The 19953-nt window shown below is 37.6% G+C and overlaps 4 protein-coding genes across 8 annotated transcripts; 3 read left to right on the top strand and 1 right to left on the bottom strand.

The window, feature by feature from the left end:
- Positions 1–101: 101 nt before the first annotated feature.
- LOC121998005 (E3 ubiquitin-protein ligase APD2-like) lies at positions 102–1968 on the bottom strand. 2 transcript variants are annotated; one of them, XM_042552715.1, is made up of 8 exons: positions 1830–1968; positions 1519–1750; positions 1354–1456; positions 1219–1290; positions 923–1146; positions 787–844; positions 414–711; positions 102–345 (listed from the first exon to the last, which is right to left on the bottom strand). In XM_042552715.1, the coding sequence occupies exons 1-8, from the start codon at positions 1898–1900 to the stop codon at positions 267–269; spliced, it is 1137 nt and encodes a 378-aa protein (XP_042408649.1). In that variant the 5' UTR covers positions 1901–1968; the 3' UTR covers positions 102–266. The 2 variants fall into 2 exon arrangements, with proteins under 2 accessions (XP_042408649.1, XP_042408650.1); XM_042552716.1 differs by having other exon boundaries at positions 1519–1745; positions 1834–1957.
- Positions 1969–4105: 2137 nt separating this feature from the next.
- Positions 4106–5096, top strand: LOC121995309. The gene has a single exon (XM_042549082.1). The coding sequence runs from the start codon at positions 4116–4118 to the stop codon at positions 5094–5096; it is 981 nt and encodes a 326-aa protein (XP_042405016.1). The 5' UTR covers positions 4106–4115.
- Positions 5097–5239: 143 nt separating this feature from the next.
- On the top strand, positions 5240–13998 carry LOC121997997 (poly(A) polymerase I-like). 3 transcript variants are annotated; one of them, XM_042552704.1, is made up of 13 exons: positions 5241–5574; positions 5656–5775; positions 7061–7158; positions 8314–8397; positions 8687–8817; positions 9047–9119; positions 9210–9255; positions 9376–9485; positions 9552–9659; positions 9746–9805; positions 12027–12088; positions 12832–13144; positions 13366–13998. In XM_042552704.1, the coding sequence occupies exons 1-13, from the start codon at positions 5379–5381 to the stop codon at positions 13588–13590; spliced, it is 1626 nt and encodes a 541-aa protein (XP_042408638.1). In that variant the 5' UTR covers positions 5241–5378; the 3' UTR covers positions 13591–13998. The 3 variants fall into 3 exon arrangements, with proteins under 3 accessions (XP_042408641.1, XP_042408638.1, XP_042408639.1); XM_042552705.1 differs by having other exon boundaries at positions 5242–5574; positions 5659–5775; XM_042552707.1 differs by lacking the exon at positions 9746–9805 and having other exon boundaries at positions 5240–5574.
- Positions 13999–18072: 4074 nt separating this feature from the next.
- Positions 18073–19675, top strand: LOC121998016 (ethylene-responsive transcription factor ERF113-like). Of its 2 annotated transcripts, XM_042552733.1 has the most exons (3): positions 18073–18274; positions 18446–18784; positions 19033–19675. In XM_042552733.1, the coding sequence occupies exons 2-3, from the start codon at positions 18637–18639 to the stop codon at positions 19587–19589; spliced, it is 705 nt and encodes a 234-aa protein (XP_042408667.1). In that variant the 5' UTR covers positions 18073–18274; positions 18446–18636; the 3' UTR covers positions 19590–19675. The 2 variants fall into 2 exon arrangements, with proteins under 2 accessions (XP_042408667.1, XP_042408666.1); XM_042552732.1 differs by lacking the exon at positions 18073–18274 and having other exon boundaries at positions 18307–18784.
- Positions 19676–19953: the final 278 nt, after the last annotated feature.

Here is a 19953-nt window from a genome sequence, read left to right as displayed (position 1 = left end):
AAATGATGACAAATATTGTATACGTTGTTGGCCTTTACTAGGAAGTGTTGTATTTATGGTGGAGTTCCACTGCAATTGTTTTGTTGATATTGCACCAATTCTTAGAAATAAGCTCTAATGCAATGTTTTTGTTAGCATCAAACCAATTCATCTGATATATACGTATGGTATCTTGTTGAACACCAACAACCAAAAATAGATCTTCATCGAGGCTCAATGTGCATGTGCATGTGCATACACGTAAACAAGCTCCACGATTGCTCATGCTATGAACTCGGCAACCTTTTTGCTTTGTGAATAAATCTTCTGCAGATTGGACAAACCTTTTTATCTTCCTCCATGATCCTGCAAATCCAGATACAACCATTAGGCATTCAGCTCAAATGACACTAAATTAAAGCCATTTAGTTTACCTCTGTGCGCAGGAGTAGCAAGCAACACAGTGCCCACAAGGAGTGAAGAAACAATTGCGTCTCACATCGTAGCAGATCACACAAATCTTCCCGTCATACAAGTCCTCTGAGGAGCAACACACACTCGATTCAGGCTCCTCTTCAGTCGCCCCATAAGCACAAGCCACCACCTTCCTTGGAACGATGGGGTCTGTCTCGGAATCTGTCTCAGCAACTACTTGATACTCCTGCCTAGGCTGCTCAGGCCGAAATGCCCCAAGATACTTCAGTAGTATCGAAAGGATGACCACTATAATGACTGAACAAAAACTAATCAGTAAACTATTCAAGGGTTGCGAGGTGCAAGGGAGAATTGAGCAAGCAAATTAAACACCTGTGATTATGAAATAGGCAGTCAATCTGGCTATGAATGATAGCTCAATGTTGGTAACCTGGAAAATTAAACACACGCCTATTTAATTTTCATCATCTTAGAGATTATTAATCTTTACAGTCTTAAGTTTACTTACCTCATCGCCTGATGTTGTCAAAACATAATATCGAGTATTGGGAAACGGAAGCTTAAGCTTGCAGGCACCCCTACTTGTCGAGCAGACGCTTGTTGCCTTACTGGTGTCGTAAACTTTTGATGCTACTGTTATACTCATGTTCATAATAACGCTCCGAGGTGTTAAATTGATGACACCAAGATAATACGTACTGTCCTCAGAGATAATATATTCTTCCTTGGAACCTAAATACAAATGTCAGAAGAACTAAACATCTTCTGATTAGTTTTACAACCATTTATAAAATATTCACTTACCATTCCTAGAATTTCTTAGATTGTTATGGGAGCTTGTGGAAAATCTCTCCGGCTTCTCCAAGTTTTGTTCTCCTATCATACACACACTCAATCAGAGGAAATCTGAAAGAGAAGGACAGATCATAGAAATGTTACCTTTGATTAAAATCACAAGCATGTCTGTGTAACTATCACCACCAGTCGACACTCTCCATTCCAACCAAACTCTAGAGCCCGTGTTCAACCACAAAGTGACTCCCTGAAGCCCTATGATAAGTTGATTGAAACGGCGCGAGGAAGAAAATCTATAAACAAAATTACCTTGCGATCGTAAGCATCCACAAACAAATAATTGGAGAGGGTCCAATTGTTTTCCGAGCTGAGCTGCGGCTTTTCGTTGAATCCATAAAGCAAGACTCCCTGCTTGGCTTCGCCTTGGGCTTTCAGTTGCTTGACGAAGAGGGAACTGGTCCTGATCATTCGAGAGGTGTTGCGCCCCAGCACGAGCTTGTGGTTGCCGTAGTAACCATAGCGCAGGCTAAGAGCAACTGCACTTTAGTCAATGAAAGGAAGGTGGGGTGAGAAGAGGCGTGGAGTTTCTAAAGAGTGAGACGGAAAGCAGACTGCAATACATGCCGCATAGCCACGCAAGGAGAGGGAGGAGCGCGTGGGCGAATCGTCGTTGGTCCGGCCGCGGAGGCATGAGCTAGCTAGGCTAGTGAAGGGGGGAGGGAGGAGGCGCGATCATGGAGATGGACGAAGGACGGATTAATGAAGTTTGATAGAAGAGTGACAGCTACTGGTCGTAATAACGAGAAAGACCGGTAGACAGCGGAGCCTGCTTTCAGGTTCATCTACCGTTCGTCCGTTCCCTCAACCGCTATTTAATTTGTTAGGAAACGGTTTGGTTTAATGGTGTTTAGACTGTTTATTTTCCTTTTTCTTACCAATTGGAACATCAGATGTTACGGGCGATGGAATTCAGCTCAATTTACAACAATTTAATGATATTAACTTTAAGTGATTCAGTTCAATATCAGGACATCTTTTGGTAGGTCGGCTTCATCAAGTCAGTTTCTATCGAGTCGGTTTCTATTGGATCGATTTTCATCGAGTCGGCAGGGGTCAGACTGAGCTATGCAAGAACTCGGGGTGAAGATTCTAGGCAATAACAATTGAAAGACTTAAAAAGAGAGGTTGGAATGAAGATGAATACTTATCTTGATGAAACTCCCCCAACATTCAAGTCGAAGTTTAGATAAGATGATAGTAATAGAGTAAAAGCGGTAACATCAATATAACAATAATGTGCCTTTCAACGTTACCTTCATTATAGAGGGAAAAGATATATATACAAGGTTACTTACATAGTACTTCTTCCCTCACTGATCTTTCTATAACTAGTGGCATTTGTAACTGTCGTGTCTGTTCATATTATTGTAATTAGGAGTGCAAATGAATTGAACCATTCGTAAGCCACTTGGTCAAGGCTCGACTCGAGCTCGAATTTGGCCGAGCTTGAACCGAGCTCGAGCTCATTTAACACTGACTCGAGGGCTCATCGAGCCTTATCAAACTAGGTTAATTTAATATTTTAATAATTAAAATTATTATTACTTTTAACATGAAAAATAAGTTAAGGAGGAGTTTGTGACTAGAACGTATCATTTGGTATATTTAAGGTATACAGTTTAAATCCCACTTGAACATATTTTAATTTATTTTTTCAAGTCAAACTCGAGCTGAGCTCGAGCTCAAGCTCAAGGCGAGCCTCTGTAGTTTTTTTCGAGCTCGAGCTCGAGCTCGAGCTCAACCCTAATTGTAACTATTGTATCTCTTCGTGCTAGTGTAATTGTCGTGTCCCGCTTGAGCCTTAGTTGGATTTTAACTTGGATATGACTCAGGTTAATATAGGATCAACTTAAACGTCAAAGGATTTTTGACTCAGAACTTGAAATCAGACTTTATCGAATTTCATACGTGTAAAATTTTAAAATCTACATTTATTACCAGAGAATTCATAACCATCAACTTTTGGATTTCCATTTTATAATATTTAGAATAATTTTGACATTTCTAATATTTATGGATCTAAATCAACATCATATTCTATTACTTTAAATTTCTTCCAAGAAATTTTATTTTTCAAAAAGATCCTTTTTCTTGTTTACAAATACAAATGTTTTTTTTTTTACTTTCTTAATCTTATATTTAGAATTTATATAAACACTATATGAGAATTCATCCTCTATTATTAATAAAATTTTCTTTTCTCATAAATCTGACGTTGCTGATTGAACTTGATCGTTTGTCCTTGGACTTAACCCGAGTAAGTTGGTCTTAAGAACTGAACTTAATCGTCTCAAATTTATCAGGATAAAGGATCTGCATTGATCGAGTCCTGAACATGTTACGTGGCTCTCGATGTCTTCGTCACATCACCGTGGATTGGAATTATCATTCGCAGCCATTTAGTTTTGTCTCACTCACCTACCATTCTGTCTTCGTCACATCTTGTTCTCAGCATCGATTTTACTCCACAATAATGTTTTAAGGAATTAATTAGGCTTAAAAGAAGTGGGTAAAAGTAACGAAGAACTGGCCAAGAGAAACTCACTCCACCAATAACTATGCTCTTCGGCACAAAAAGTTAGGAACAATTTAATGTAGACAAGCAAGTAGCATCTGTATGATGTATCGTGGAATAATTAGTCTAAAAGAGGTAGGCAAGTTAGGTTAATTTGCACTGCAAAATTGCAAATGACTTCCTGCTATAGAATACAAGGATCTTAAATTCTTAGACTTTTAATTTAATGTTGTTTTTCTTGAGTGAAGAATTCGAAGACCAAACACAAGCTGATTGTACCTAGACTAGTTGATTCATACAGGGCCATACCTCTGAGGAGGATTGCAGGGAGATGGCCGCCAAGATCATGAAAAAATCCGTGAATACTTTCTTGTGTAGCTACCAGACGTTCACCTCCATTGCTGGTCTCTTCGTCTTCCCTGCTTCCTTATCTATACTCCTCTCACAAGCCTTCCTCTCCTGCTCCAACCCCATCCTCCACCGTATCGTCTACAGCCACCTCTGTTTTCTTTTCAGAGCTGCAAGATTTCCAGACGTTGGATTATATTCCTGGATCAACCTCAAGCTGGCTCAGACGATCTTTTCCTTCATCTTTACGCTTCCATTCACGCTCACGTTCTTGCTGTTGGCCAAAGTATTGATTATCAGGACAACTAACGGACAGCCCTGTTGGCGACGCTGCCTTTTTTCTCCCCAGATGCCGTCGTGCCGGCGCAGCTACTGCTCCGCCCTCATCACCCACCTTTTCAGCTCCTCCGTGATGGTCGTCCTCAATGCGGCGGTCTTTTCCGCGCTTTGCCTCGTCTTCAGCGCAGCGGAAATAGCAGGACTGACGTCGAACACCTGGGCGCTGCTGCTCACCGCGACGGGCTTGATGCTGAGCGCTGTGGCCATTGGAAATGCGATCGCGGTCTGCAAGTTATCCATCGTCGTGGCGACGACGGAGGGGCGCTCGGGTTGGGAGGCGCTCGTGAAGGCCTGCGTGCTTGCGAAGGGAAGGGCGGAGACTGCGCTGGCCTTGGTCATGGCCCCCGACATGGGAATGGCACTGGCGGAGGCTTTGTTCCAATACAAGGTGGTGAGACCGTACCTTGACGGCGGAGGGAAGGTGAACGGAGAGATGGTGTGGGAGGCCTACTTGATTGCGTACGTCCACAGCCTCCTCCTCGTCCTCGACGCCATCACGAGCTGCTTGTTCTACAACCACTGTAAATTCCGACGGCGATTGGATTCCGAGGACGGCGTCGACGATCATTATATCGAACTGGAACCGGAAGAGAAGAGGGTCTGTTCATTTAAATTCGATATGTAAATATATTTATAGTGTTACATTTAAATCCGATATACATATTTATATCAATAGAATAATGAACCGGAAATTTTCTGGCTCGAACTATCCCCGTTATATGCGTCTGTTGGATGGTTGCATCGGTTGGCTGAGAACGCTTCGAATCGGCTGATCGTACGGTGGGAATGATTACCTATTCAGAAGGAGGGAAGGAGACAGTCTCAGTTCTTATCGTCGCCGCCTCCGGAGCAGCGTCTAGGGTCAAGGGTTCTCCCGACCACGGCGCTTCAAATTCTGGAGCTCCAGATGGCCGTCGCCGGCTTCGGAGCCGTCTCGAGAGTTTCCTTCCCGTTCCGACGTTCTCTTGCGCTCTGCGCCCGTCGCCGGAGCTCCTCGGCTCCCACTTCCACTGTAGAAACACTGGCCGATCTCGACAGCCTCGTCGGAGACGGTCCGGCCTCCTCTCCGCCCTCGCCTCCTCCGCCTAAGCCCAATGCAGGAAGTAGGCACCATGATCTTGCAGCTCCTCCTTCCAAATAATAAAGAATGCTATTTGCAGTCGTGACATGGTTTTTGTTCTAAGAAGGTAGTGATGGCATTCGGGAGTGGGAGTGGAAATTCCTGAGCTCGAAGGAGCTGGGTATTAAGGCATCGAGGCTACCCAAGCCAACCAGAATTGTTTTGAATGGACTTAAGAAAAAAGGTTCATTTTTTCTTTCTTGCTTTTGTTTTTGTTGAATAAAAATTGGCAATCTTATCAATGGCTACACATTTTCTTTATTTATAGGCATCTAAGAGTTTCTTCTCAACAATAATAAATTCTAATTATAAAAGTTCTAAATGATAATTTGTTATTACTAATTCTAAAGCATTTATTTATTCTATTAAGTGATCTACTATTGGGGCTAATGTTTAAAGAGACTGATCATATAATTTTACTGTGATTCAAAACAACATTGTCCTAGAGGTTACTAAACAATAAATTCTGAAAACCTTTCTTGAACTGTGTCATATGACTCCCATGCTGCATCTTCAATATTAGGTTGTCCCATTGAATCATTAAGCTGACCACAAATTTTATTATTTTTTTTCCCATAAGCCTTGTTTCTAAAATTGTGATGCGAAACTTCTCCATCAAAATTCACTATAGGAAGATGTTGATTAAATTTGTAACTAATTTCTTCATCAAACAAGACACATGGAATACAAGGTCTATTATATTTAGATTCTTGAAGAAGCTCAAGTCAGTAACTATATGTTCCAATACCTACTAGGGGCTTTAAAATTTTTGTCACAACTTTATAGAGGTGGAAGTACGAACTGAAACTTTCTTATACGAAGAGAAACACACTCCTATTGCAAACTCTCTCTGAACGATGCTTGTTTGCAAGATGTTTGATTCTAGCTTAAGCATTACATAAGCTTTTTCTTTCTTTCTTTCTTTCAAAAGTTGCAACACTTACTCCCAAGTATGTATGTCTTTGTCAACTTCATGTCGTCTCAAACTGATTAATCTTAGTATCTGAGTGGTAATTTATGTTGTACCACAATTGTACCCATGGAAGCCAATGAATCCACTCCTTTGTTTTATCCCTAATAAGACAATGCAAATAGTTCGCTAGACATTAATTTACCACCTTGGTTTGTTCATATGACCATGGGTCGTGAGATGTGCTAAAATTCAATTTGGTACCTTGTAAATGAAAATTTTTCAGCTCTTGAAATCCAACCCAATAGAATTATTGCTCTTCCAATGATATTCCACCTTTATACATGAGGGAGTATTGTCTCGATTTTCATGACTGTTAGATCTATGATTTTGTTGGTGTTGTTGAGATCAATGAGCTATCTTATTAATGATTATTTTATAATTCTTTTCATGTTGCAATCAATACTAAACATAAATCTTGATTCCTTTATATTGTTGCATATAATATTGTTTTTGCTGTGGACTGAGACAACATGGTTATCGGTTAATGCTTCTGCAGGCTATGATGCATATCTAGTTGGAGGTTGTGTACGAGATCTTCTAATGAAGAGAGTACCTAAAGATTATGATGTTATTACAACTGCGGACCTTAATGATGTTAGTTCCTGTCTTTTCTTCTCTAAAATAATATGCATACTTGAAGATATGGTGTTTTTGTTTTTGTTTTTGTTTTCGTTTTCGTGTGGAAAGTGGTTCACTGATCATGATCAATCCTCATTTACACTTCCATATATTTAACTCATTGCATACATTTAACTCATTGCTACAATGTGTGCTTTATTCAATAGGAACTAGGAGCACCTTTCAGTCAAAAAAAGAAAAGAAGAAAAATTCAAAAGATGTGTAACATCATCTTTACATTGAAGCTTGTAGTTATGCCATCCCAGCATTATAGCAAACCTACTTCATTTTATTTTCAAGAGGAAAAAAATTGATGCTCAAATGGCATGTTCACGTGCACATGTTATTATGGTTACATCACAATCTATAACTTCTAATAACTTGATTTCACATGTTCTGGTATACAGCAGAAATTGACATAAAAATTCAGATGTTTCATGACCATTTACCTGGTAGTTAATTGCCACTTTCTTTTGCTGAAAATAAAACATAATCAGTAACTGATAGGATTTACTGGCTCTTATTTGAAGGGGTACCTCTAAAATGGAATATAAAGGAGAAGAAAAATTATATAGCCAGAAGTTGTCTTTCATCTAGATGTCTGTACAACAGGAATGACTTTGATGTACATGTCACAACCTCGCCTTGTTATTCCTAATTAATAAAGGAATAAACTAGATATATATAAGTAATTCTTTCTTTTGGGTCCCTAAAATTTGTTCATAATGTAGACTTATTCAGCTCAAGGTAGAAACAATCTGTCCCTTACTACACCCAAGATAGGGCACTTCAATAATGTGATTCTAAATTTATCTTGAGGTCTTCCAGAACTGCCTATGAATCAAGGCCCAAAATGATTCCCATATGTGGGAATATGACTTCTTTCTAGCAAGCAACTTATGGATCTTATAACTTCAGTTAATGTGTTTATTTGCATATTGCTTGCATTTTATTATTCCTTCTGGATATCAATTATTTGATGGGATTGGATTTGCCTTATGTTGAGTCCCATTGCTTTTGGTTAGGATGCCACTACTGTGCTAGTCCAAGTATGGCCATATCAGCAGCAGTATGAGCTTTTTGAACACAGTGATGAAATAGTTTCTTATTTGAACTTTTACTAATTTACAGGTGAAAAGGACGTTCTCACATTGTGATATTGTTGGAAAGAGGTTTCCAATATGCCATGTTCATGTTAGTGATTGTATTGTGGAGGTTAGTTCTCAGTTAAGCTTAATTTTTCTGTGAAAAAAAAATTATGATAACTAGATGACTCCATAATTTATGCTAGTTAATTATGCATCAACCTATGCTCATTTACAGTTAAGTTGCATGGACATACATTTGGATAAGGATATCATGTATTCTATTGAAATTGTGCGTCTGTTTATGTGTGAGGGAAGTGCTGGAGTTTTTTGGATGACTTAATCTCTAGCTAGCTGAGTTTGTATTTAGTTTGTTTTTCTGCAATATTCACTCTTACTCCTTTAAACTTATGAAGCAGGTTTCAAGTTTTAACACCCATGCGAGAAGGCAACACAATGATTTGAGTTATCTTCCAAGAAGATCTGATTGTGATGAACATGATTATGCTCGCTGGAAGAATTGTCTTCGTCGGGATTTCACAATTAATGGGTTATCATTAACTTGATCCCTTCAAATTTAATGTTGCATTAACTTAGCCTCTTTGGTTTCATGACATATACATTGTCTTTGCAAGTTCAAAACCTTTTTTTGCTTTCATGTGTTTCCTTCAACAAAATCATATCTATTGATTTGCTTCTTTGCATTTCCACTGTGCTTGCAAGTCTTCCATATTTAGCTTTCCTTTGGTTCTCTTCTCATTTATCTGTGTCCTTGTCAGGTTAATGTTCAATCCATTTTCAAAGATTGTGTATGATTACTTGGGAGGCATGGAGGACATTAGAAAAGCTAAAGTGTGCATGTATTTTTTTCTCTTTAATTTTTATACATTTATCCGTACCAGCCTGTAATCCTTGTTCATCCTATTTTTTCTCTTCAACTAGGTCAGGACAGTAAAACCGGCACATTTATCTTTCCACGAAGACTGTGGTTAGTTGACTAATTTCTTCCCTTTTGTAACATTATGCGCCCAACTAGAAGCAATATAATATTTTCTTCTGTAAGCATAAATAGGAGCTTTGCGTTAAGTGGAATTCATTTATTTCACAGCTCGTATACTACGTGCAATCAGAATTGCAGCTCGTTTGGGCTTTAGTTTTTCTAAAGAGACAGCTTATTCTGTGAAGGATCTTGCCAATTCAGTACTTAGACTTGACAAGGTAATATTTTGACATTTTTAACCTTCATCTTACTTTAGGATTGAGCCGCCACTTCACCTATTTCAGGGAAGAATCCTCATGGAAATGAACTATATGCTAGCATATGGATCTGCTGAGAATTCTTTGAGATTGCTTTGGAGATTTGGCATCCTTGAACTTCTTTTACCTATCCAGGTCTGATACTTTTCCATAAGTTGATATTTCTTTATTATCCAGTGTTTCTATTTGTATAAAGAATGAGGTTTTGATTGCACTACCAGGCGGCATATTTTGTTTCACAAGGTTTCCAAAGGCGGGATAAGAGATCTAACATGTTACTGGTGAGAATGAATATATTTCTATTTTGAAACCATTAAATTCTTAGGAGATAGGCTGATGGAATTAGATTAATCCATTTAGAAATTTTGTTAGGTGTTTTACAAAAACATTGGGAGTGCAAATTAAGGTATGATAAGGTTCTCTAATATCATGTGTGGCAAACAAAGGGGAGAAGAGAAAATATCTTAATATAACCTTTATCTGTTTTTTTTTTGTGAACTTCATCTTCTCTTTAATTATCATCTTTACTTCCATTACTCTGAACCACCATCTTTGTTTTTTTTTTATATAGGCAAATTTCCCTATAGGTGCATATAGGCTTCTTTATTGGCCTTGCAAAAATGCACTAAACCATATTATACTCTGCCAGCATCAAGGAACCCATTTTTTCCTTCATAGTACCTGGATGTCATTTGTAGGACAATCAAGAACTTTGGGGCCATTTCCATGCCAAAAAAAAGTGGATTTTTTTTATACCCAGAAAACTGCGAGGAGCCAATTCTGGCTTTGTGTTGACCTATACGATTTGCCTAAGGAATTCAAGAAGTCTCTTTCTAGAACTCCTGGATGGCTATTTTCAGCTAACAAACACCAAACAAGAGGATAGTTTTATTCTACACTCCAAGGAGCCCATTTGTTTTTTAGCATTCCTGTTACTTACATAAACTCTATGGAGATGCATCAAGGAGGTGGTGAAAGCACATGATTATTCTACACTCCGTGCGCCCATCAAGGAGATGCATACAAAAATCCATGATGATTATTTTCAACACAGAAATAAGCATAATGATATAACCTTTACATTCAGAAGAGGTGGTGAAAACAAATGACTATTACAATAAACATTTAAACATGAAAAATAGATTACACGATTCCTATGTTTTTATCTTTGAAGAAGAACAATAAAAAAAGGGAGAAATACTTAGGGCTGTAAATGAACCAAACGTTTATGAACAAGCTTGGTGTTCGACTTGGTAAGAGCTTGTTTATGTTTGGTTAATATACACAAGATCAATTAAACAAACAAGCTTAAACAACTCGTTAAACTAAACAAACAAGCTTGAATGCATATATGTTCAGCTCGTTAACGTTCGTGAACAACGTTCGTGGTTTGTGAACAATGTTCGTGAACAACCTTCGTGAACAATATTAACTAACCATATTCATTAATAAAATTCTTATCAATGTGCTAAATAAACAATAAAATAAAATAAACAAATAACTTTGAATTATCAAGCTCAATAATCAATCAAACAATCAAACAAACTTGAATTGAGAGCCCGATTACATCTAAACGAACCAAGTTCGAACCAAGCTCAAGCCAAGCTTGAATTGAGAGCTCGATAACATCTAAATGAACCAAGCTTAAGTCAAGCTTCAAACAAGCTCAAGCTCGTAAAAAATAGATCAAGCCCAGCTTGAACAATTATTTCAAAAGTTTAGTTCATTTTAAGCTCGGCTTGGCTTGGTTACCTTATCAAACAAGTTTGAATACCCTAAAGCTCGGCTCGACTCGTTTACAACCCTAAAAATACTCATACATCTCATTGTTAAAGAGTGTCTGAAAGACGGAAGATGAAGATTGTGGAAGGGAATCCTTGTCTGAGAAAGGGAGTGAAAACTAGATTGCCAGATTGCACATGAAGCTAGAAAAAAGCAGGATGTTTATCCTTCAAATAACCACTTTTTGAGATAAAAATGTTGGGTTTTCACTAAGTGGAATGTTTATCTTTGAGAATCACTTTTTAAGGATAAAATAATGTGAATTTACTGGGTTCAACTGGCATAATTTTTCACATGAATAGGTTTGGGCAAACCATTTGGTTGAATGTTTGGTTTAGCAAGGGTAAAATGCAGATATTGAGTGACAGGTGCAGGTGTGGGGTTCGGGAATTTGAAACTTGGTAGCACAAGCTGGGAGTAACGACTCCTATGTGCCCCCATTGGTAAATTGGACCTTTGCATATATGTACTTTGTTTTGCATTATAAAAGGAGGTATAGAAAAAGGTGACACTACATATGCAGGATATATTCATATATCAATTATACAGAGACTCAGAAAGCAAACATTTTGGACGCCTCTTCATTTCTCTGTATTAGGTTCAGTCAATGGACTAAAAGATGAAAATTAAGAAGTGCCCAAAATGTTTGCTTCCGGTTTCCCATATTTATTGTAAACTGAAATTTTGAACAGATAAATTACAGTGACACTACATATGCAGGATATATTTGCCACCTTGGACAAACTTCTTGCGCCTAACAGGCCGTGCCATAATAGCCTATGGTAAGCTGCATATCCATTCTAGTTTTTCCAAATGCTTACATAATCCACCATTAAACTCAATTTCAATGAAATCTACCATGAACATAGGTTTACTTCTTTTGCTGCTTTAGTACTGGTACAGCCTGTCGCTTCTGCAATTTCTTTTAAAGTTCTACCACATTGAATCATCCTCGTGGGATATGGCCTTTGGATCCTATGTCATGTTTCATTTATCACTTTGAGCTGAATACCACTGCAGGGAGTTCAAATAAATGGATAATATCCATGTAACTAATCCCAAGTTGTTGGTACTACGCTTGTTATGCTTGTTATAGAATACTTTGACATCTAAGCATTTTTCTGTTTTTTCTTATTGGTTTTTGGCGTCACTATTTACTGCTCCATTTTCTTGCGAGAATTATCATATTTTTCAATGTCACCGTGTTTCTTGTATGCCCATTCACATTAAACTTGTGCATGCATTGTCTTATTAATTATTCATTCAAGTAGGCTGATGATTATGTGTAAGATAAGTAAAATCTTTGAGGAAAAAAGGAATTAGTGCATAAAATGGTCAAAAATGTTTTTGGTACATAACCTAACCTTGTGTTGGAGATCCTTTATACTATGAGGTATGTCGCGTAAGATTTCATCATTGATGATATATGAAGACATCACCAAATTTGGTAGCCTATATATATATATTTAAGATACTGTATTTCTACTTGAAGTTCCTAAACAAGCATAAATTAATTGCTTACCAGGGTAGGGATTTTAGCATTTCATCAAGCATTAGTTCGTCAACCTCGTGATCCTTCAGTAATAGCAACATACTGCCTTGCTCTTCATAATGGAGGAAATTTGCCAGAGGCTGTAGATATTGCAAGGAGTATCACTCGTTCACATGATAACAAATTTCCAGAATTGTTGAAATCTCGAGAATGGGATGATGGAGATTTGATTTGTGAGGTTAGGAACCTTGCTTCCTCAGTTACTTCTGCACTAAGCTCGATGACAGACGAGCATTTTGTTTCACAAGCAATGGCACCATATCCTCAAGCTCCATATTCTGATTTGGTATGTATGACATTGTGTTCTAAGTAGTTGCATATCCTTATGACTGATTAATCAAAATAATTTTGCAATATCAGCAACTGATACTATCTTGTATATTGTTGGTCACATTGAATTTTGACAGCATCATTGTCATTTAGTAAGAATTAATGGTTGAAAGCAATTTGTAACTAGAACAGGAGATTTTCATGTTTGTATTGAATGGTTTCTTTTATGTTTTGCAGGTATTTATACCTCTACAGTTGTACTTGAGTGTTGGCAGAATATTTGAGTGTGTTAATAATCGGCAGTTGGAGCGAGGGTACATTGCCAAAAAGGGAAATAAAATAAACTACTGTTCTCTTGCCGAAGGTGGGCTAGCTGAAATCCGACATGTATTCGCAAGGGTTGTCTTTGACACAATCTTTCCTCCCAACTCGGAAGGTGAAGTCAGGATAAATCCTGTTTGAAGGATTCTCGATAAAATAAAGATAAACTGGAACCATACATTTTACACACTTGAATGGCTCAACGAGCTGCATGTGGAATCTGCACATGCCTCGAATTGACTAATATCCAAACCAGGTTCGGATCCATTGTGCAATTGCCAATCTTTGTCGATGGCAGATGATGATGTTTAAATTATGAACGCTTGCACATCTACAGCAGCGGTTACTGATTTTTTTTTAGCGGTTTAGGAAATGTAGATCTGGGGGAAATGTAGATCTCAAATAATTGGCAGTTATGTACAATGTCTGCGGAGCTGCAGGACCCTATCACGGGTTTTGGTTGTAAGGCATGTTGATTTTTTGCTTCAGCCATTTAGAAAGTTGATGCTTAAACACGACAATCTTCTACATTGAAGTTCATTTTTGCAACTGATTTGTCCGACAATGCATGCTTTTGCATCAACCTTGCCACAATTTTGCCCTGCTTACCTCTAACAATGTGGGTTGATATTCTCATTTGTACTAGTCCGCATCATGGTTTAAAAAATTGAGACAAACAACGGATGTTCCGTCCGTTGATCGGTACTGGCGTGACCCTGACACTAGACCTAATGATTACTAGGTGTTGTGTGAGGGTCACAACGGAGGCATTGTGCGTGTGCGGATGCCATGGAGGGGTCTCAGGACCTCCACGGGAGCAGTTGCACGACTCCCTCGGCCGCTGTTGAGGGGTGTGCAGTTGGATTTCAAAATTTTTAATTAAGACTTAGATTAATTATTTAATCAATTCTATGATAGAGATAATTGAAAAATATTTTATTAAATTTTAATAAAATTATATAATTAATTTTATATTTTAATTTAAAAATATAATAATTTATTTATTTATTTATTTTTATATATTTTTTAAAAGATTATTTTAATACTTTATTTATTAAATATTTTATATTTTAATTAATATATTTTATATTTAAAAAAATATTAAAATTATAGTGACTTTAAAACTTGGATAGAAATTTTAAATCTTGACCAAATAATTGAGATCCATTCCTTATTGTGTTGATCGACCTAGGCTGATATGCAGCTTTAGGCATTGGGTCAGCTACCAAGGTTTCTATGTAAGCCTGTGACTAATATATCTTCCCCTTTTATGAATCTGCATGCAAGCCACTTATCCACTTATGAGTTCGTCTTCATAACTAATTTCCTTATGCCATGCTCCCTCGGTCGAGTTGATTGGCCGGCCTACCCAGTTTCCCTGAATTGACTAGCTGACAATCATCAATTGGTTAAACCATCTCGCCTAGGTCAATTGGACATTAGAAAATTTTGATTCAAAATGTAAGGTTCCTTGCTCCACACTATTCCTCGAAATCTATTCTAAGGTGTTGAAAGCTAGTTAGGTCTCGAAATGTTCCTACTTTGAGTTTGGAGGAAATTAATATAATAATAAGCAGTTGTAAAAAAACAAAGTGAAGAAACATTGCCTCAAATAAAAAAGATTCCAACTCTCACTTTTGACCTGATGATATTATCCAGTAAAAAACATAGTCACGACCCAAGTCACCGACCCACTCACGCAGGAGACTGCAGCAAGAAAAACATGTCCAACTCGACGGAGAGAGTTACGTACGCCCTTGCATGCCTCTGCTACAAACAACATGCATTCCTGGATCGTACGTCGCGTGAAACAACCTCCTCCAATCCAATATTCCATATGACGATGTGCCACTGACAACTCATTGCTGCCTCTATCATCTCCCAACCCAACCCAACTGCGCGCATGCAGATGGTCGGTCGGGGAGGAGCTAGCGCTGTTGATGCGTGGCTTGGCCCACCACCAACAGCTCATGTGGCAAGCCATCCGCCTGCTTCCATGTGGCCCCGTCCGTGAGCTGGCAGCGTAATTATACATCTGCTGGCGGACCGCGCGCGCTGGGTGCATTGAATCTCGACGCCTCGGCCCCATCGATTCTGCCTTCGGGGTCATCGATTGCTTTGGAGCATGAAAGGTTTATCCGCCAAAGCTTTCTCCATGTGACACTTGTCGAGTTGGAGGAAGGGTAGTCACTATTCCTGCACCCGCATGCCCTTCCGAAACTACCCACAAAGTTTAATTTACGCTTGTTTATGGCGACAACCTTGTCAATTCCATCACGACTTTGGGCCCATGACAAGATTGAAGCCTACCCCTTCACATGCAAAAGGGCACCCATATTTAATGAATCATTAAATACATATTCTCAAAAATTATCATTATTTGTAATAGCCTCGTAGTAACTACTCTAATGTATAGTAATAATTGTCCCCGGCTATACTACAACGGTAGAATATTCATATTATTATCTTAAAAATATCATTATTTTTAATTTATAGTTACGATGAATTTATATATAAAAAAAATTTAAATGAGGGTAGACTCTTAGAAATATATAAGATGCTGAACTTCTGAATAATTTATTATGATCATGCTTTCAAATTTTTTCTGATAGTAGATAGAAAATTTTTATGAGACTGAATTGGTCATCCAGATCTAGCTGAGTTTATTATTTAATATGTAATAATTATTATATCATATAAAAATATAAATAATATTAATTTCATTGTAACAAAATTTACTCTGAATAAAATATTTTAGAAACTTATGAAAATTACTTACATTCTATTAAAATGATTTTAATTTGGTAGAATATTGTAACAGTAGTGCATACGGAGGTGAGAAAAAGGTAAAATTATTATCTTTATGGCCCCATATTTTTCAAAAGAGGATAAATCACGTGGGATTTCACCCAGTAATAGTAGTACATACATGAGGTAAGGTAATCAATACAATATTTCACATCTATTAATAATCAACCCTAGATTTATCTAAGATAACATTACTGTATAAATCATCTGTGCTAACTCGTAGGAGCTGTTACAATATTATAATAACTATGGGAGTGTTTGCTAGAGTTTCTATTGAACGCTACTTAGATTTCAACTATACAGAAGTACTTTTGAATATTTGTGAAGGTGAACTTTTATTCAAAAACTAGAGGCGAGAATTTGATAATTTTTCTTGCTTATGTTTTTTTTATTTATGATCTAAAATTAAAAATTGATATTTATGTCCTTAATAAATTTGTCATTTTATATAATTATCACTACATTTATCTTAATAAATTTATCATTTTACATAATTGTCACCACACTTAGATATTTATTTTTTAAATAATATTTTATATAATTTGTATTTCTAGGATTTTTTATACATATTTTTGTGTATTTATATAAATTTTATATTTTTTTTATTTTTATATATTTTTTATTATATAAAAAATAATTATGATACAATATTTAAAATATAATAATAATTATATAAACAAAATAGTGTATCAAAATTATATTTAGATAATTAAAAAAAATAATTTATATAGTTTAAGAATATTATTATCATTTAACTACCTTTATTAACTTTTAATTTCTATTTCTAAACACTTTATACTTTAACTTCTTACTAATTTTAAAATAATCTCTATAAAAATTATTTTTAAATAAGCAAAAGATAGGGATGAAAATTTTCTAACTTTTATAGACTCTTTATAACTATATAATAGTTAGACAGTTAGTTATGTAGCACCATTACAAGAAAATTTAAAATTAGTGATAGAAAGTTTAAATCAGTGAGACCATTGCATGAGGATGACAAAAATCTGGCGGGAGAGAACTCCTTTTATTAACATTGGGAGTGACTCCCTATTTTCTATTTATTTGTTTTTTAAAAAATAATTTTATAATTTGATAATGATTTTTAAAAAAGTAAAAACTAAATAAATTATTATTAAATTTAAAATATATATGTGAATCTAAATAATAATATATTAAATACATATTCTACCTAAAATATAAATAATATATAAATTAAATGATCTATACTATAAAACATAAATAAAGAGTGGATCATGAGAGGGATGCGTGATTTTTTGTTAATTTTGATATATGCCATAAAAACCTCCTATAATGACACCTACCATTAGATATGCCCTACTAATGGTAGACTTAAGCAAAAGCAACAGGAGAACAATGATATACTAAATGATTTTTTTTTCTCAGTAACTATAAAAGGGACGGGACCGTGATGACAATTAATTTTGAAATTTGTATAAATATATAAACTTTTGAAAAATTAAGTCTCCGTTTTAGTCTTTTGATATCCATACTTAAACACCTCTAACAATCAATCGTTAATTAAACATTAAAAAGGCATTTAAATAAATATGTTACAATCAAAAGGCAATTGAACATGTTTAGATTCGAAGCTTAAGCAAGAGAAAAGTTGAGGCGCCGCAAAAGAATAAAGTCACAAAGTATCACCGAAAAAATCCTTTAAATCTCTAGAAATTGATGTCCCTCCGAGTGCTTTACACTCATCAATTTAGGCATAAAAAATTAATATCATTTTATTCATTATAAATACACGGACATTTGACCACATAAAATATATATGATTCAAGTAGAAAATCGACACTATTAAAATCTAAGAATAACACTATTAAGTTTAATATATATATATTCTTACGATGGAATAAGGACCATATTATGAAAAAGACAAATTAGGACTTCTCTCCTCAAACAGCCAATAAATTAAAGCAATCCACCTAGCACTTTGCCTGTTCTTATCACCATCTCTCCCCCAACAAGCCTTCCACTACTATTCAATCATGTGTGTGCTCATTTTCTTCTTCTTTCGACTATCTTCATCTCTTTCTCTCCGGCTTTATTTATATAGTTCCTTCCTTATCACTTATTCTCTTTTTGGTTTTTCTTTCTTTCTTTCTTTCTGTCCTTTAATCTTCTTTTCTTTTGGCTCATGTATATATTGAATTGAAACCAGCTGCAAACATCCACTGCAAATGGGAAGCAGAGGCGTACATACAGTTGCAGAGCTGAACAAAGATCTATAAGGTGGATCGAAGGTATGGGAAGAGGTCCCTTCCTCCAGACGAGGCACCGGAGGAGAAGGAAGCACGTGATTTCTTCTCACCGGACTACATCCCTCGCCGCGCCGAGCAGGACGTGTCAGCCATGGTCTCCGCCCTCGCGCAAGTAATCAGCTGCTCTCGGCCGCCGGCCACCGCCGAGCTTGCTGAGCCACCAGATCACCACGCGCTAGGTCGATCAGGGTCAGGATCGATGGACACCGCACCGGCACAAACTACTTCTGATGAGCAAGGTATATATACAAATACGTACATGTATATATTATTAATTCATCATGCATCCCTGTGCGCGTCTTGCACCACGCGAGAGAGCAAGCTCCTGCGTGGGTTAGGGTTTCAACCCTCATCGCATGTTGAGATCGAGTGGAAAGGTAGCTAGGGATATGAATTAATAAATGCACAGTTCGATCTGTAGATAGATCCATTAGCAACAGAGACTGAAACGTGCATGGAAATTGTATTAATGGCGAATTTCTTGAAGGGAACATCGAGGAAAGGAGACACTATAGAGGGGTAAGGCAGAGACCTTGGGGGAAATGGGCAGCGGAGATCCGGGACCCCAAGAAGGCGGCGCGCGTGTGGCTCGGGACCTTCGACACGGCCGAAGCTGCCGCCATCGCCTACGACGATGCGGCCCTGCGTTTCAAGGGCGCGAAGGCGAAGCTCAACTTCCCCGAGCGCGTCCAGAGTCGCACTGGCCGCGGCACCTTCGCGGAGGCGCCCACGGCTTCCGTTGCTCCTCCGTCTCCTGGAGCCGCCCAATCGTCGCCGGCGGTGACTTTCTACCCGCACTTGGTGCAGTACGCGCAGCTCCTGCAGAGCAGGGACGACGTGGACATGAGCGGCGCCGTCTACGGCGGCTTCACCTCCTCGTCGTCGACGCCTTATTCTTCCATGCAGGAGACGATAGACTTCTCGTCGCCGGTGCGGCAGTCGCGATTCGAGAGCTCTTTTTCTTCTTCTTCGTCGAGGCCGTTGCCGTACCAGAAGGAGGAGAAGGATGATGAGCGGCAGCGGAAGCGGCCACCGGGCATATAATGAATGTATGTGGTTATGGCACTGACTTTGACTCGGGATGAATGAATGAATGAATGAATGAATGAATGGATGGACTTATTAATTAATCGAAGATATGTGATCGAGTTGGATTGATTCTTTGTGATCAACGTGATCGGGATGGTTAGGGAGAAGAGAGAGCTAGCGTGGTGTGAAAATGAAGCAAGCGTGTGTGAAAAGTTTGTCATGTTGTAGTCCACCTTCCCCAGCCTCAGCAACCGGCCATTTTCTCTAGTTCTTATCCTCTATGGTTTTGTTTTTCTTTTACAGATTTATCCCACACGTTGGCATCATCATCCTCATTCCACGAGAAATTTCTAGACTTTATTTGGCATGCTTCGACCAA

This window comes from Zingiber officinale, chromosome 6A, assembly GCF_018446385.1.
Source record: "Zingiber officinale cultivar Zhangliang chromosome 6A, Zo_v1.1, whole genome shotgun sequence".
NCBI lineage: Eukaryota > Viridiplantae > Streptophyta > Magnoliopsida > Zingiberales > Zingiberaceae > Zingiber > Zingiber officinale.
The sequence above is the reverse complement of the archived record's forward strand: the minus strand, read 5'-3'. Positions and strand labels throughout refer to the sequence as shown.